Source organism: Chlorella variabilis (assembly GCF_000147415.1).
Source record: "Chlorella variabilis unplaced genomic scaffold CHLNCscaffold_6, whole genome shotgun sequence".
NCBI classification, from domain to species: Eukaryota; Viridiplantae; Chlorophyta; class Trebouxiophyceae; order Chlorellales; family Chlorellaceae; genus Chlorella; species Chlorella variabilis.
The window spans coordinates 1796622-1813148 of record NW_005435082.1 but is presented as its reverse complement, the minus strand read 5'-3'; the positions used below and the strand labels follow the sequence as shown (position 1 = coordinate 1813148).

The 16527-nt window shown below is 68.6% G+C and overlaps 4 protein-coding genes across 4 annotated transcripts in view; 3 read left to right on the top strand and 1 right to left on the bottom strand.

The window, feature by feature from the left end:
* Window positions 1-3824: 3824 nt before the first annotated feature.
* On the bottom strand, window positions 3825-7102 carry CHLNCDRAFT_57448 (hypothetical protein; the record flags this gene model as incomplete). The annotated part of the gene is made up of 11 exons (XM_005849150.1): window positions 3825-3963; window positions 4194-4273; window positions 4504-4650; window positions 4851-4913; window positions 5067-5129; window positions 5313-5382; window positions 5522-5642; window positions 5904-6006; window positions 6246-6515; window positions 6768-6845; window positions 6953-7102. 11 exons carry the CDS (start codon window positions 7100-7102, stop codon window positions 3825-3827), a joined length of 1284 nt encoding a protein of 427 aa, XP_005849212.1.
* A 447-nt stretch (window positions 7103-7549) lies between these two features.
* Window positions 7550-9149, top strand: CHLNCDRAFT_143934 (hypothetical protein; the record flags this gene model as incomplete). Its single annotated transcript, XM_005849353.1, has 4 exons — window positions 7550-7591; window positions 7880-8077; window positions 8231-8392; window positions 8571-9149. 4 exons carry the CDS (start codon window positions 7550-7552, stop codon window positions 9147-9149), a joined length of 981 nt encoding a protein of 326 aa, XP_005849415.1.
* Window positions 9150-9308: 159 nt separating this feature from the next.
* CHLNCDRAFT_143933 (hypothetical protein) lies at window positions 9309-13487 on the top strand (the record flags this gene model as incomplete). Its single annotated transcript, XM_005849352.1, has 14 exons — window positions 9309-9394; window positions 9483-9676; window positions 9768-9892; window positions 10291-10372; window positions 10635-10747; window positions 10900-10982; window positions 11222-11305; window positions 11517-11565; window positions 11792-11882; window positions 12080-12183; window positions 12453-12544; window positions 12801-12903; window positions 13038-13149; window positions 13420-13487. The coding sequence occupies 14 exons, from the start codon at window positions 9309-9311 to the stop codon at window positions 13485-13487; spliced, it is 1386 nt and encodes a 461-aa protein (XP_005849414.1).
* A 748-nt stretch (window positions 13488-14235) lies between these two features.
* CHLNCDRAFT_143932 (hypothetical protein) overlaps window positions 14236-16527 on the top strand; it is a gene marked incomplete at both ends in the record, with an annotated part of 5070 nt that continues 2778 nt past the window's right edge. Inside the window, 8 exons of the mRNA XM_005849351.1 lie at window positions 14236-14265; window positions 14415-14654; window positions 14882-14920; window positions 15180-15300; window positions 15561-15619; window positions 15782-15831; window positions 16021-16094; window positions 16327-16454. Coding sequence (XP_005849413.1) covers window positions 14236-14265; window positions 14415-14654; window positions 14882-14920; window positions 15180-15300; window positions 15561-15619; window positions 15782-15831; window positions 16021-16094; window positions 16327-16454 — 741 coding nt within the window. The remainder of the gene's footprint in view (window positions 14266-14414; window positions 14655-14881; window positions 14921-15179; window positions 15301-15560; window positions 15620-15781; window positions 15832-16020; window positions 16095-16326; window positions 16455-16527) is intronic.

Sequence of the window (16527 nt, the reverse complement as noted above, 5' to 3'; positions counted from 1 at the left end):
AGGTGCGGGGGCAGAGTCGAACTCGCTCCCGCCAGCTCTGCTCCGGGCGCGGCCGCACTTGAATGTTGATGTCAGCTTTATTAAGACTCAGGGCTCTATTAGGGCTCAACTGTTATGACTATCCCCGCCCTCCCCTCGCTTCCTCCCGCAGGCACCATGGCCCTCCCGCTCGACTTCCTGCTGCCTTTTGAAGGAGAGCATCTATGCGACTGCACCTTGGTGCTCCTGCTGCCGCCCGCGCGGGAGGCGGCACACCAAGAGGAGAGCGGCCCTCTCGACGCTGATCGGCAGCGGGCACCGCAGCAGGCAGGCGAGCAGGAGCAGCAGGGCGATGAGCGGCGGGATGCACAGCAAGATGAGAGCAAGGGGCCAGCTGCCAAGCGGCAAAAAGCAGAGCAGCTGGAGCGGCCTGAGCCTCAGCCTCAGCAGCCTTCTGAGCAGCGCAGAGTCAGTCTTCAAACCAGCTCCACCCTGCTGTCGGTCTACTCTGAAAAGTTCAGGTGCTGCTTTGCTTTGCCATTGCATCTCTACACAGGCACTGCCTCGCTGACAGGGAGATGCCGTTGCTGCAGGGACTGGATTGCTCGCTGGACGGGCGCCACCGCCGAGAAGGAGCTGGAGGTGCATTGCCGCAGCGAGGGCGAGGTGGCTGGCTACCGGCACCTGCTGGCCTTCATTCACAGCATGGGCAAGGAGGTGCCTCAAGGTGAGATGGTACTGATTGTTCCCACACATCCCTCGCAGCCCTGCTCCTTGCGGGCCCGCATGCCCAACCACCTGCGCTTGCCGCAGCCGCCGAGGAGCTGGTTCAGCTGCTGCTGCTGGCACGAGAGCATGCGGTGGAGCCGGCCGTACTGGCCTGCTTGCAGCGGCTGCAGCAGCAGGTGAGCTGCACAATGCGACTGTACTACCACTGTTGCTAAAACTATACATTCCTTGCCTACCTGTCTGACTGCCTGCCTGATGAGTGCAGGTCCCCAGCATGCCTGCCACAGCTTACGTGCCGCTGCTGTCAGCCCTGGAAACTGGTGCCTCCAGCCATGACAGCCTTCAGGCAGGAGCAGATAGGCTTGCAGCCGCCATATGGAAGCAGCTGCTGCAGTACCTGGGGCCACTGCAAGACATGCTGAATCATGATGAGCGGCGGCAGGTGTTTGTCAGCATTCCATTTGGCCTGCTGCGGGTGAGTTATAAGCTGTCGCAGTATGTGGGTGCCAGCCCGTTTATTGAGCCTCAAATGTTTAGACATCATCCACTCCGCCGCCGCAGGACTGCATTTTTGCGGACGAGAATGTGGATACCGACACCGAGGCCACAGGTTGTTGCTGCTGCTGCTGCTCCCGCCGATGCCGCCAACATGAGCCTGTCAATGTGCCATTCGGCCTTGTTGTCCCTTGCCAACCCCTGCAGTGCTGGCGGCCTTTGCCTTTTGGGCAGAGCAGAACATTAAAGAGATCACCCCGGATGCCAGGCAGCGCATCGCCGCCATTTGCAGCCGCATCCGCTTCCCGGCCATACCTAGTCATATTCTTGACAATTACTACACTTGTCACAGCTTCATGCGCACCTTTGATCCCAACAGGGAGCTGCTGTTCCGTGCGGTGAGAAGGCAGCAAAGCCTAGTGTGCCGTGCAAGGCAAGGGTTCTGGCTCTGGCTGAACGTGGACGCTGTGCGCAGATCACTTCGGTGGCCGAACCATCACGGACTGCACGCTGGACACAACTCATGGCAGACGGCAGCTTGAACGAGCTCAAGGCGAACTGCGAGCGCTGGTGGCTGCCTCGCCCGCATCCACTCGCAATGTACTCCAAGCTCAAACCTGCCATCTTTGAATTCAAGGCACGCGCGGCATGCCTCCTGACTGCATCCGCAGCTGCAGCTGTCTCATGCTGTTTACCTTGTTTGGTGCAGCCTGCAAGCAAACCAGACAACACTGAGAATGTTTACACCGAGTTCCGCTACTGGGGCGGGTACTATTGGAGAATCATGTTTAAGAAGGTAGAAAGCAATTTGGGGGTGTATGTTATGCCATCAGTTCGCTACGATAGGGTCATCTTCGTCAAGGAGAGCGAGACTTTACCTGGAATTCAGGTGTGGCGCATTTGAATGCCCTGCTGATAGCTGAATTACCTGCGCGCGCAAATCACAGGCCAAAAGACGACTGTCGTTCTCTGCAGGTTGAGTACACAGTGTGGCTCTGCGCCGCCAACTGCACGTCTGATTTGGAGGCAGTCTCCGCCACCGCCTACTTCCAGCCCTGCTCTGGCTATGGCTGGGGTCGATCAGCAGTAAAGGAGGCCCCCGAGCATGGCGGGCAGCCCATCACCTGGGACGGCTTCTGGGCGGAGGGCTCCCGCTTCATGCACAACGGCGGCGCCCGCGTTCGCCTGCAGCTGCGCCTGCCCGGCCACTAGCTATTCTTTGGTACACACATGTCCTCGTGCTGTACAGATGACATGTCATCTTTGTTGATTGACTTTTCTTGTAATTGCGGAACATCATGCATCAGGGAGACATTGCAGGCAACAGCAGCAAAATTGCAAGTAAAGCTGCTGCGCCCGCTGCCATCCTGGGCGATGGGCGGTACGGGGCGCTGCGGAGCGGGCCCACTCGGCGGCGTTGGAGGGCCTGCAGCGCCACAGCAGCACAGGAGAGGCAGCAGCAGCGGCAGGAGGCGGGGGCGGCTGGAGCGGGGGCGAGGCGCCCCTGCTCCTGCACTGCCGCAGCCTGGCGGTGCGCAAGCCCGGCGTGGGGCGGGAGCAGGTGGTGGTGACGGCGCCGCTGCCGGCCAGCTGGCGGGCGCTGCTGGCGCACCAGGGCTGGGCGCTGCCCGACCCCGGCTGACTCGCTGGCCTGGGGATGGTACGGTCCCTTACACCGACTCGTAGCGTGACGGTACGATGGGTTACACAGGCTGTAAAGCAATCCTTGGTAGGCAGGCAATTTGTGATTGAACTTATGTGGAAGAAAGGTTGGTGATCTAGCAGCGCTGCCCGCATGACACCAGGGCAGGCGCAGACGCGGGGGGCCAGCGACAGTGACAAGACAACTTCATCACGTGGTGAGGCACGCACAATCATGAATCGGTGGATGTGTGTTTGGGGACAGATGCAGGTATCGGGGCAAGGCGGGGTGGCATGTTGCAGCCCCAAGGCCAGCGCCGGTGGTGGCTGTACTTTGCTGGGGTGGAAAGTGGAGTTGGGAGGAGCGGATGGTGGCTGTACGGGAGAGATGTACAAGCGGGGGGCTGGTGGCAAGCCAGCAAAGAAGTGTTTGTAAAGTCAAATCGTGCAAGGGAGGGAAGACCTAGAGAAGGCGCACTTTCTTTCCTAACAACATCTGCAGCCTGCCGCAGGAGGCGACCTAAAGAAAGGTGCCTGGCAGCAACCCCGCCAAGAGCGAGTGGCCTGGGTAGGGGATGGTGTAAGGGGCGGGGTTGGGGGTTGGAGAAGGAGCATGGCGGCGGTACAGGGGCGGCTAGTGCGGTAAGCGGGGGAGGTGGTACCAAGTTCTTTCTAGGGCAGTGCTGCGAGGGGAGCCGTGGGCACCGAGCCAGCTGCTAGGGGTGGGTGCGCTATGGTACAGGGGGCAGGGACAGGGGGGTCTATGCGCGCTCAAGGGACGGAAACAGTCGAGGCAGTGGTGGTGGCGTGGTGCATGGTGTGGTGTGTGGTGTGGTGCGAGGTGCAGCGGACCCAGGGTAAGGAGCGGCGCAGCGCACTCGCTGCGCCTGGCCTGGCGTGGGCAGGAAGCTCTGCCAGCGGGGCGAGGTGATGGGGTCGGGCAGGGCTGGCGCGCTTCCCGGGCCAGCCCAGGCGTGCCGTCAGTCCAGCGCCACCCCCCAGGGGTGCTCCACCCGCCCATACTGTATGTCCAGCAGGGCGCGCTGCAGGCGCGACGACAGGCTGCCCGCGGGGTCGTCGTCGGGAGAGAAGCGGGTGCGATAGACCTCGCCGTTGGCGCTGCGGGGGCAGGGGTGGGGGCAGGTGTGGTTCAGGGTTGGGCGGTTTGCGGGCGGGCAGGCTTTCTGAGGGCAGGCGGCGCCGAGGGCAAGCAGCAGGGCAGGCGGAGACGGGGAGAGGGCAGCAGGCAGCAGCGCGGGGAGTGGCCGATGGCTCGGCAGGGAGCCGCGCCCCTTGCTGGGCCGAGGCAGCAGGCTGTTGGATGGCTGCCAGAGGGCTGGGCGCCTCACCGGATGAGGGAGCCCACAGGCTGCACGATGCAGGCGGTGCCCGAGCCAAAGATCTCCAGCAGCCGCCCTTCCTCGCTCGCCTGCAGCGTGTGTGGGGCCACGCGGTGTGAGAGGGGGTTGGGTAGTGTGAACCACAGCCCGCCCGCCCAGCTAAATTATACATCCGCGCGCGACAGGCAGGCCTGCGCCCCATGCCGGCCCCAGCTTTCAGGCAGCTGAAACCATATAACTGCAGCAACACAGCGCCTGTTGAGACCCCGTCACGCCACAGCCACACCACAGCCCCGCCGCACCCCCTTTCCCCGCCCACCTGCCGCACTTCCGCGATGGTGATGGGCCGCTCCTGCACCTCGCACTCACCCCACCCGCTGGCCAGCTGCAGCACCGAGTCGCGCGTCACGCCCGGCAGGATGGTGCCCGTCAGGGCGGGCGTGGCCAGCACGCGCCGGCCGTCGCGCTGCGGCAGGCACCGAGCAGGGGGCGGACGGCTTGTTGGGCGGCAGCCAGGTGCAGTCACCCATAAAGCACTGCGGGGCAAAGCCCTGGCAGCTCTGGCAAGCACCTCCAAGAAACCCGCAGATGCCCCACATCCTTCCCAATGACGGCACGCCTGCTGCCCTCCCCTCCTTCCCCACCCCACCCCCCACACCCACCCACCTGCTCCATGTAGAAGAACATGTTCATGGCGCCGCACTCCTCAAACTCGCCGTGGTCGGGGTGCTGCGGGGGGGCAAGGCGCAGGGCGGCAGGGAGCGGCGGCGGGTCGAGGCGCCCGCGGTCCTGTCTGTGGCTGGCACAGCGAGCAGCTGTGGTGTGCATGGCACGGGCAGTGGAGCGGCTCCTGGGGGCGGTACTGCCGCGACTGTACCGCACCTCGTGCGACTCGCGGAAGGTGTAGAGCACCTGCGAGGTGCCGTACCGCTGCGCCGCCTCCACCTGCACGGCACGGGCAGCACCGGGCAGCCGCAGCCCCGCCCTTCATCAGTCGCCGACCGGTGCATCAGCAAGCAATGGCGGCATGCGGGCTCAAAGCAGCACACACCCTCCGCAGGCAGCAGCGATGGCACAGCCAGCCCCCTGCTGCACTGCCGCCGCCCCGTTCCCACCCTGCCTGCCTACCTGCGGCTGGATGGTGGGCGCATAGTTGCCCCCCACCTTGCAGTCGCCCACGCCGCCCGGCCAGGCGCGCCTGCAGGCGGGAGCGCAGAACGGCGGCAGGCCGGTCGCACAGCGCGCGCCGCGCCTGCCCGCAGCAAGCCCGGCCTTGGTTCCGACCTCCTGCAGCAGCAGCACAAGTCAAGCCACAGCACCCCGCCCCACAGCCCCACCTGTTCAGCTCGTCCACAAAGAGCGAGATGGGCTTGAGGCCGGTGGGGAAGTAGGGTCCCACGGGGCTCAGCAGGATGCTGATGGTGCTGCGCGCCGGCTTGGCCACGCCCAGCGCCGAGGCTGCAGGCAGGCGGGGGGGCAGGCGCGGACTGAGCGCCACGCCGTCGCCAGCACCACCACCGCGCCCACACTGCCGCCGGCCACGAGCCGCCAGGCGGCGACCGAGAGCCGGCCATGCCATGCCCCCGCGTTTCCTCCCTCGTGGCCTGGCAGCAACCACACCACATGGACCACCAGCCAGCGCTGCCGCCGTTACGCTGCGACAAGAAGGGCTGCACGGCGCGGTGCATGGCAGGGGGCCGCCGCCTGCCAGCGCCTCACCGCTGGAGAAGATGAAGGGGCGCACGTAGATGGAGTAGCCCTCCCGCTCGGGCAGCCAGCTGCGGTCCACCATCAGCAGCTGCTTCAGGCACGCCAGCAGCTCCTGCGGGGGCGGGCGGCGCGGGGGAGGGTCGCAACGCGGCGTGGAGGCTGGCCTGCCGAGCCTCCGCCCCTGCCTGAGGCTGAGCCACTAATAGCGCTGCCAGCACACCACCAGAGGGCAGGCGGTGTGATAGTCCGGGGCAGGCAGTACCGGCCGATAGGCACCGAAGCAGCAGCCCCGCAGCTGGCCCTGCCCCACCACGACCACCCCATCTCTTCCCCCTTTCCTCCACACCCCACCTGCGGGTCAAAGTCTGCCAGCTGCAGGCGGCGCGCGGAGCGGCGCAGGCGCGCCATGTTGAGCTCCGGCCTGAACAGCCGGGTGCGGCCGTCCACGCCGGCGTACGCCTTCATGCCCTCGAAGCAGCACAGGCCGTAGTGCAGCACCTGGGCGGCCGGGTGGACTTGCAGCAGGCCAAAGGGCTTGACGGCGGGGCGGCCCCACCCCTGCCCCACCACATGCTCCACATGGAACATGTGGTCAGTGAAAACGGTACCAAACTTGAGGTCCTGCAGAGGGGTGGGCGGGAGGGCGGCGAATGGCGTCGGATTCGGGCGGCGGCCGCCGGCAGGGCGACAGAATGCCGTGCCGCCGGCGCCTGCGCCGGCGCCAGGGACAGGCAGCAGGTGCGGCCGCCTGCCGGCGTGCCGCGGCAGGGCGCGGCCATGGCGCAAGCTGCGCTGCGGTCGAAAGAGTGCCGAGTGCGGTGCCGCCGGCCGAGGGCGGCGCCGCCGCCCCATCCCGGCGGTCTGTGCACCCACCTCTAAGTTGATGGGCGGCTGCTGCACGGGGCTGCGCTCTATGAGCAGATCCCGCGCCCTGAAGGTGTACTGGGCATCCTGCAGGGGCATGGCGGCGCTTCCTGGCTGGTGAAGTGCCCGAGGCTGCCATGACGTCACCCCGCCAGCGACCGGCTGCGCCGAGGCGCTGGCAGCAGCACCCTTACCGCCGTGCGGTCGCCCTCCTCGGGGCTGGGCTGCGCGGAGAACCACCTGGGAACCGCTGCTGTCAGGGCTGCGCAGGTCCCAAGGGCGCTGCTGGAGGAGAGCAGCGAGCGCCCGAGGGCAGCAGCGCTGAACAGTGCGGGCCGCAGCATGGATTCAGTTGAGTGCTAAGAATGAACAGGAGCTGTCCCCAGGCGCAGGGAGGCAGCAAGTGCGCGCGGCAGGTTGAACTGTCGAGGCGGGTGGCGGCCTCAGCGGCACGCCGCAAGCTCCAGCCCCAGCAAGAGCCCACCAGAGGCGAGAGCGCCGCTGCAAAGTGTTCCGGGACGGGCCAGCCGGTTCCTTTTGGACTCGGGTGCTGACAAGGCGTGCATTGTCAAGCTGGTGAATGCCTAACTGCGCTCCCTGCCATCCTCGATCAACGGGAGCGTCTGCCGGTCCTATTTCGATCCAGCAGGGCGCGCTGGGAGCGGCTTGGGTGGCCACCCACCCCTGCACCTTCTCGGCCTCTGGGGCTGCTGGCAGCCCCTGAACGCTCACCGCGGATCAGCACTGCTGTATTGGGCATTGCAGCGGCCTCCCAACAAGGCATGGCAGCCATGGCGGCGGCAGCGGCGGCAGCGTTGCGCCGCAGCCGCCGGGTGGGCACAGCAGGCTGTGAGGCGGCCCTGTGCTCCCTGCAGTGCCTGCCCTGCATGATGGATCAAAGCAGCGGGTCGCCCTGTGTCGTGGCAGCACGCACGCCTGGTGCCTTGGTCAGCCCCTGGGCAGTGCACGCCCCAGAGCAGCAGCTGCAGCTACGTCGCTGGCGACACAACCTCCAGGAACCTCGGCACTGCCACGCTATGCTGCCTCCGTCGCTGCGCCCATATAGCACAGAAGCCAGGCCTGGAGGCAGCGGCCGCGATCCCCACTCACCGGGGCAGCAGAAGCGGCAGGCTGCACGGCACCCCGCGGCGGCGGCAGCGCAGGCTGCGGCGGCGTTTGAGGCGGCGGGCTGGTCGCGGCGTGAGGTGCTCAACGTGCCCAACGTGCTGTCCATGCTGCGCCTGCTGTCCGGCCCCGTCATTGCCAGCTGGATCCTGAGCGGGCAGGCAAGGGGACACGCCCGCGGCGGCGCCGGCGGCGTCACCTCTCCTCGCCGCCTGTGTGTGCTGCCTGGCGGCTCAGCCACGTCATCGTCCATGCTGCGCTCGCCTGCCCCAGGCCTGACGCACCCACTCCCACCCACGCCTCCCCTCCCACCCATCCCCCTGCGCCCCCTCTTCCGCGCCCCGCAGTGGTCGCTGGCGGTGCCTGCGCTGGCTGTGTCTGGCGCCACCGACTGGGCCGACGGCTACGCAGCGCGCCGCCTCAACCAGCCCTCTGTCATCGGCTCCTACCTCGACCCCCTGGCAGACAAAGTGCTGATCTGCAGCGTGGTGGCGGCGCTGGGGTGGTCGGTGAGTGTGCCCGGCCGGCTGCTGCTGGGCTGGGGATGGGGCTGGGGCGGGCCGGGCGAGCTCTGTGGCCCCTGCAGGGCTGTTGCTGCCTGCTGCTCGCCTGCCTGCGGGCAAGGCTGGCCGCCTCTCAAGCATGCGCCCCGGGCCCCTGCACGCGCCCCCTCTTTGGTCATTGCAGGGCACGCTGCCTGCCCCGGTGGTGGCGATTGTGGTGGGGCGTGACGTGGTGCTGGTGGCGGGCGCCTTTGTGGCACGCGCCAAGTCGCTAGGCTGGCGCTGGCCCGGCTGGGCGGAGTTCTTCAGGGTGCATCCTGCGGCGGCAGCCGCGGCGCCAGCGCCCGGCAGCGACGGCAGCGGCAGCGGCAGCGGCGATGGCGGAAGTGCGCTGTCGGCGGCAGCTCCGGCAGCGGGGCCGTCAGCGGCAGGCGGAGGGGGAGCGGCAGGAGGGCAGCCGGCAGCAGCAGCGGGGGCGGCGGGCGCGGCAGGGGCCAGCGGTGGAGGAGGGCGGCCGGCCCGCGGCGGTCCGGCCCCCGCGGCGCCGCTAGTGCAGCCGCTGTACATCAGCAAGGTCAACACAGTGCTGCAGCTGGGCCTGGTGGGCACCTGCATGCTGCGCGCGTGGCTAGGGTGGCCCGGCGAGGCGGCGGTGTGGGCAGGCAGCGGCCTGACCGCGGCCACCACCATCTGGAGCAGCTGGGCCTACCTGCAGGCCTACCGGCAGGGCAGGGTGCTGGCGCCCGCGCCACCGCCGCGCTGAGGGCAGGGAGGCGCTCACAGCTGAGCTGCGCCGGGTGACGGGAAGGCGGCGGCGGGGCGTCTGTTTGTGCCTGCACCTGTGTGTTGCCTGCGGCCTTGTTCCCCAAGCGCATGTCGCACGATCTGATCACTGTAAATTTGAGGTGCATTTCTGCGCACGATGAAAATGAAGGGCCCCAAGCCCTCCGCCTTTGGTTTGTCTGCCAACAGGGACTGCATCAGGGTCCAAACCAACGGCTCTCAGGCGTGCGCTCCGCCTCCGTTCATTGCCTAAACCATCTTTGTTCCCAGCAGCCCACGCTCCAGCAGCACCAAACCCTCCCCATCCCCGCAGCGGCGACCCCACTCCCAGCGGCTGCACCCCAGAGCTCCCAGCGGCCTCCAACATGGGCTGCGGGGCCAGCACGCCCAAAACCAAGGACTATGGCACCACCACGGCGGCTTCGCACAAGGCCGCAAGAACAAAGCCGGGGGACGCCAAATCGGAGTTTGACATCGGCCCAGGCTACAAGGCGGTGAAGCACCTAGGTAGGGGCCCGATCACCGCGGGGCCATTCCTGCGCCCGCCGCCGCCCGGCGCGCCAAGGCGGCACCCCACGCCCCCGCGCGTGCCCTGCAGGCCAAGGCGGCACCGGAGACACGTGGCACTTCAAAGACTTGAGCAACGGGCGGGATGTGGCGGTCAAGTTCATCAAGCGGCCGCTGCCCAAGGTGCTACAGATCAACATCCTGCGCGAGTTCTCGGTGAGCGGGGTGGCTGCCACCAAGCGCGGCTCCTCGCCGCCCGCTGCGGCAGGTCACCGAAGCCGCTGCCGCAGCCGCTACCGCACGTTGCTGCAATGCCGCTGCTGCCGCCGCGGGGCAAGCCATGGACGGCACGCTGCGCCCTGCCGTGCCGCTGGGTCACGGCGGCGTGCTCGCTTCCGCTGGAGTGGCCAGAACAGGCGCAGCTGCCGTGCCAGCATCCAGCTGCCAAGGCTGTGGTCAAGGGACTGTCGCCACTCCAGCAGCTGCCCGGCGGGGAGCGCGTTGCATAGCCTCACTGCCCGCCGGCACGGCCCCGGCACCCGCCCTGCCCCGGCACCCACCATGCCCCGCTGGCTCCACCCCCATTTTCCCCGCCTGGCCCCGGCCCTCTGCAGATCCAAGCCGACCTGGGCTACGGCCATGAGCACGTGATCAAGGCGTACGAGGCGGTGCTGACCCCCTCGCACCTCTGCCTAGGTGCGCGCCTCGCCCGCCGGCAGTCGCGGCGCCGCGCCGCCGCGCGTGCAGCGCTGCGGCTTCAGGCAGCTGCCGCCGAGGCGGCGTGTGCCAAGCAGCAGCAGCATGGTCGCACGTCTTGTACCGAGCCTTCAACCGGCTGGGGCCTCTCCCCCACGCCCTCCTGGCACCAGCACGCAGCTCCCCGCGCCCGCGCCCCGCGTCCTACCCCCACACCCACACCCGGCTGGCCACCCCGCCCCTGGCCCTGCCCCGCCTGCAGTGATGGAGATGGCGGCGGGCGGCAGCCTGACGTCGTATGTGGCGGACAAGTGGCAGAAGGCGCAGGCGCTGGGGCTGTTCCTGAGCGAGGACGAGGCGCGGTACTTCTTCAAGGTACCGGTACCGCACATGATGTACCGCCCGGCTTCTGGCACCCGGCCGCCTGCCCTTCCCTGTGCGGGATCTGGCTTCTCCGGGCTGGATGCATCAGGCTGGCGGGGCGGGCCTTACCCGCTGCGCCGCACTCGCGCCGCCCCCCTCTGCAGCAATTCCTGAGCGCTGTCAAGTACTGCCACAGCCACTGCGTGGCGCACCGAGACCTCAAGCTGGACAACACGCTGCTGGACAGGTGGGGGAGGGATGGCACTTGTGTGGTGGTGGTGTGGTTGTTGTTGTTGATGGTGGTGGAGGTGTGTGTGTGTGGTGCATCTGTTCTTGTGGCGTGGCGGTGTGTGTCGCGTGTGGTGGCGGGGCGAGCCGCGTGGCTGGGCGGCGCGGGTCCGCCGCCCCCTGGCTCCCTCCCCATCATCCCACATGCTCACTCGCCCGCTCTCCGCGCGTCCCGTCTGCCGCCCACCCTGTCGGCAGCGGCGACCCGCCCGTCCTCAAGATCTGCGACTTTGGCTTTGCCAAGACGTGGAGCGAGGAGGCAAATATGTTCACGCAGATAGGGTGAGGCGGGGGCTGCGCTTGGCTGTGCGCGACAGCAGGAGCAGCGGCAGCGGAGGCGGCGGCGGTTAGCGGCAGCGGCAGCCTCGCCCGGGCGTTGCTGCGGGCGCGGTGTGGGTCAGGAGCAGCGTGCAGGGCGTGGGGGAGTTGGTGCATGGCGGTTGTGTGCGCACCTTGAACGGGCGGCTGTGCGCCGCCCCCCCCTGGCTTGCAGCACGCCGGTCTACATGAGCCCTGAGCTGATCAACAGCAAAAACGGCAAGGTGTGGGGGGAGGGAGGGGCAGGCAGGCATGGGGCGTGGGGGGCAGGCATCGACAGGCGGCATGGAGCGCGCCGCCGCGGCCGATCGGGACTTTTGGAGTGCTGCCCTGAGATGCTGCCAAACCTTGGTGGTCGCCAGGCACTAGCTCGCTGCCGCCGCCCATGTCCCCCTTCACACTCCCACCCTCCTGCCCCCGCCCTGGCCCCCTGCGTCGCCCACACCACAGATTGGGTACGACGGGCGCAGCGTGGACGTGTGGGCCAGCGGCATCCTGCTACTGGTCATGCTGCTGGGCTCCTTCCCCTTTGACCACACAGGTGGGGCTGGCGGGCGGGCGGGCGGGCTGGCTGGGCACGCCTTGCCAGCTGGCGGGCAGCGCTGCCCCGCCCTGCTTCCCCACGCGCCGGCCGTGCCGCTGGTGCTGGTGCTGTCCCCGCACGCCACCACCACCACAACAACAACAATTACCACCACCACCACACCTCCCCGCACCACACCACCCCCCACCCCGAAGAGCACCCCGACCCCAACCCCAGCGAGGCGCACCTGGAGGTCTGGCTGCAGCAGGTGTCCAAGCGGTGGAGGGAGGTGCCGCACATGGCGGAAGCCATCAAGAAGGTGCGTGTGTGTGTGTGGGTGGGGGGGGGGGGGGGGGCAGCTGTACCAGGCACCAGCCAGCCGCGCTGCGCGCCGGCCGGCACTTGCCCATGCCCAGCTGCCTCTTCTCCTGCCTGCGCGCGATGACACACACACACTCTCATCCACCCGAATGTGACAATGCCCGCCACGCACCACCACAGCCTCACCCCCAGCCTCCCCACCCACACCACCACCACACATTCCCTGCGCCCCCGCCCCACCCCCCGCCCCCACCCCCACCGCCGCAGCTCTCCCCCGAGTGCAAGGACCTGCTGAACCGCATCTTTGTGATTGACGCCAAGAAGCGGATCACGATTGAGGACATCGAGCGGCACCCCTGGTGAGAGCGGGGGTGGTGGGCTGGTGGTGGGGGGCTGGGCTGGGCTGGGGCTTGCGGGCCCTGATGCGTGCCGACGTCTGCGTTGGCGTGTTGGCGCGTGCTGTTGTTGTGTTGTGGTGGGCGGTTGGCTGGGTTTTGGTGTGGTGGGGAGTGGTGCGGGGGTGGAGGAACAAGTGTGGGCGAGGCGAGGCGTCGAGGCGTGCCGCCGCCGGCCCGGGGCGCTGATGCCAGCGTGCGGCACGGTGCGGTACTGCAGGTACCGCAAGGGCCTGCCGCCCAAGTACCAGGAGGTGATGGACCGGCTGGCGCGGCAGCACGCCGAGATCGAGACCTACCACGAGATGCACAACAAGCGGGAGGTGTGTGGGCTGGGGCCTGGCGCGCCTGGACGGTCTTCTGTTGTGTGGCTGCAGGCTGCAGCTGGTGCTGGCTGCTCGGCCTCCCCGCCCAGCCCGCCGGCCTCCGCCCCGCCTGCCTGCGCGCCGCTGCGCAGGATGCTGTGGTGATGCGCAGCAAGGCGCTGGAGGAGATGGTGGCTGAGGCCACCACGCGGCCCATGCCCGGCAGCGAGGTGCCCATCAAGCGCATCGACCTGCGGGAGGCGGGTGGGTGGCGGGGAGGCGGGCAGGGTGGCGTGCCTGCGCTGGGAGGGTGGTGGGGAGCGGGTGGGGGGCTGTGGAGGGCGGCGGGCCCGCAAGTCTTGTGCGGGCGTGGTGGGGAGGGCCTCAGTGTGCGCTGTGGTGGGCCGAGAGGGTGGGCAGGTGGCTGTGCGGCAGGCGGGAGGCTGGGTCGGGATGCCGTAGAAGCGCAGTTGGGAAGAATGGGTGGGCCGGCCTGTTTGCTCACGCCGCTTCCCCCCCGCCTCCCCGCTGCAGCCGTGCTGGAGGGCGGGGTGCACGACCAGGCGGCGGCAGCGGCGGCAGCCACCGCGCCTGCATCATAGGCTGGCTGCTGTTTGCCACACCTGCACATCGCCTGCTCCTCGAGAGCCTCAGCCCTAGCCCCCTCCCCAGCCTGCGCTGGCGTGGCTGCACAAGCAGCCGCGCCGTGGCGCGGCCTGGCCCTCCTGCCGACACGCACACCCTGTGACCCCAACCAACCAGCCAACCCACCGCCATGTGCTTAGACCGCCCACGCCGCCGCCTGCTCTGCTGCCACATCTGGCGACGTCCTGCCTGCTCTGCCGTTGTACCCTCTCTCACACCCCTTTTGTCGCACCACTGACTCCTGCGGCGGCGCCGTGCCACCCTCACCCACCATTTCGTTTGCCACTTCTGCCCCCTTCCAGTGCTGCTTGCTGCCCCCCGTGCTCAGCTCCCGCCCCCTGCGTGCGCCCACCATGTTGCGAGCGCGTGCTGTTGCCTGCCGCGCCGTGTGTGTGCGCCGCACGGCCCTGTGCAAATGATCATTCTCCGCGCTGCCGCCTGTCCAGAAGGATCAACTGCCTCATTGTAACATCACACCAGGCCCCATGGGGCCCCATTGGGCCCCAGCACAGCTCTCGTTCCCAGCGAAGCTCCGCCCCTGCGCCTTCCGCCCCTTCCACTCCCGCCAGCTGGCCATGGTCGCCCAACCCCACACCAAGCTCCAATCGCTTGGACAGTGCATGCACTGAGGAGGCCGCGCAGCAGTAGGGCAGAGGGCAACCCGACCGCCCTGGTTGCGAGGCCAGGGCTGCAGGAGGCGCGATCATGGCGACCTCCACCGCCACCTACGTCTCGGTGCGCACCCAGCCGCTCCCCCGCAGCCGCCGCACCTCGTGCCCCGCCTATGCCGCCGCCGCCGCCTCCGGAGGCGCACCGTCCGCCCGCCGGGCGCCAACGGCCGTGCCCCGCCAGCTGATCGCGCCACCCATCCTCTGCCTGCGCAGGAGGAGCTGATGGTGGTGTGGCTGCTGCTCATCGTCACCATCGTCACCTCCTACTTCATCCAGCGCCAGCGTTTCCGCTGGCTGCCGCCCTCCAGCTCCGCCATGCTGCTGGGCATCGGCGCGGGGGTGGCCAGCCGCATCGCGGGCCTGGCCCAGCCCCTGCGCTTCAGCCCCGCCGCTTTCTTCTACGCCCTGCTGCCGCCCATCGTCTTCCAGGCGGGATTTGCGCTGAAAAAGAAGGTGCGGGCATACGGGCGGCGGGAGGCGGGCCGGCGGGCTGCACGGCGGCAGGGCCGCGGCAAGAGGCTGGCGAGGCGGCGAGGCACGCGACGTAGCCGGACGCAGCCGGCGCCCTCCCAGGGCTCCCCGCATGCAGCCGATCGGCGGGCTGTGCTCTGCTGGAGCCCGACCGTAAAGCTGTGCCTGCCCCTTGTGCCTGCCTGCCTGGCGGCCCCCAACCCCTGCAGGAGTTCTTTGCCAACTCCGGCGCCATCCTGACGTATGCGGTGAGGGTGGGGCCTGGGGCCGGCCCTCGCTGGGCTGCCACCCGGCATCCGCCCAGCTCTGATGCCTCCCTGCCTCCCTCGGCCACCACACCATCCCCACCTCGACTCCCTCGCTAAGAATCTCTCTCTCTCTCTCTCTCTCTCTCTCTCTCTCTCTCTCTCTCTCTCTCTCACGGGAGCGCGCACACGCGCGCACACACACACACACACACACACACTCGACCCCACTGGCCACCCACTTTCCACCTCGGCTGCGCAGGTTCTGGGCACCTTCATCTCCGCCCTCGTCTTCGGCCTCTGCACCTACCTGCTGGTGCTCATCGGCCTGGTGCGGCGCAGCCACCTGGCGGGCTCGCCCTTTGTCGAGTGCCTGGCATACGGTGGGCTGTGGCGGCGGCGGCTGCGGGGCGGGCTGGGAGGAGGTCGTGGTGGGCTGGGGGTGGCGTGAGGCTGGGAGGTGGCGGCGGGCGTCGCTGCAGGGCAGGCTGAGGGAGGGGGCGGTCGGTCAAGAAGGCAGAGGAGGGGGTGGGGATTGGGATGGGGTGCTTGCCTTACCGGCCGCAGCTGCCTGCCTGCCTGCCTGCCTGCCTGGCCGTGCCCTCCCACAGGCGTGCCATCTGTGCGCCTGCCGTGCCTGCAGGCGCCGCCATCAGCTCGATCGACCCTGTGGCCACCCTGGCGGTGCTGGCAGATGTGGAGGTGAGCTGAAGAGAGCGGCGGCGGTGGTGGGTGGTGGTGGCACGTGGCGTGTGCGCGTCTGTTTGGTGGTGGGTGGCGGGATCGCTGCCTGCTTCGGGGCCTGCCTGCGCTCGCCTGACAGCACTCCAAGCGGCCCGCTGCCTGCCCCCATGCGCCCCACAGGTGCCCCCGCTCCTGTTCAACTTAGTATTTGGAGAGTCGGTTCTGAATGAGTGAGTGGGGTGGCGGGGGCCGCTCCGTGCAGCAGCACGGGCAGGGGCACGAGTTCACAGCCCGGCGGGACAAGCAGCAGACAGCACCGCCATATCCGGCCCCTCTGCCAACCGCCGCCGCTTTGCTCCTGCGCGCCTCCCCTCCCCTCCCTGGCCTGGCCTGCCCCGCCCCGCTTGTTCCCTGCGCAGCGCGGTGGCTATCGTGCTCTTCCGCTCCCTCTCCGATTTCGCTGACAAGCCCATGGGCTTGGGCACGCTGCCAGGTGGGTGGGGCAGCGACCCAGCCGCTACCACCACCTGCCCGCTGCCCGCCACTGTTGCGGCCAGCGGCTGGGATGGGATGCCTGCCCGCCCGCGGCCCTGCGCCCTGTCCAGCTGCCGGCCCTCGGCGCCGGCCGGCCCCCGCCCTTGTCCTTACCCCCTCCCTCCCCCACTGCGCCACCCCGCCCTCTCCCACACCCCACCCACCCCTCCACGCACCCCCCTGCCCCGCAGCCGTCATGCTGCGGTTCTGCGTGCTGGCACTGGGCTCGCTGCTGATCGGGGCGGGCGTGTCGCTGGCATGCGCCTTTGTGCTCAAGCGCTTCGACCGGCTGGATGCCTCGGGTGGGTGGCTTGGTGTGGTGTGGTGTGGCGGTGGTGTCTTGTGTGTGTGTGTGTGTGTGTGTGTGAGTGAGTGTGCTGGCCTTGCTGCGG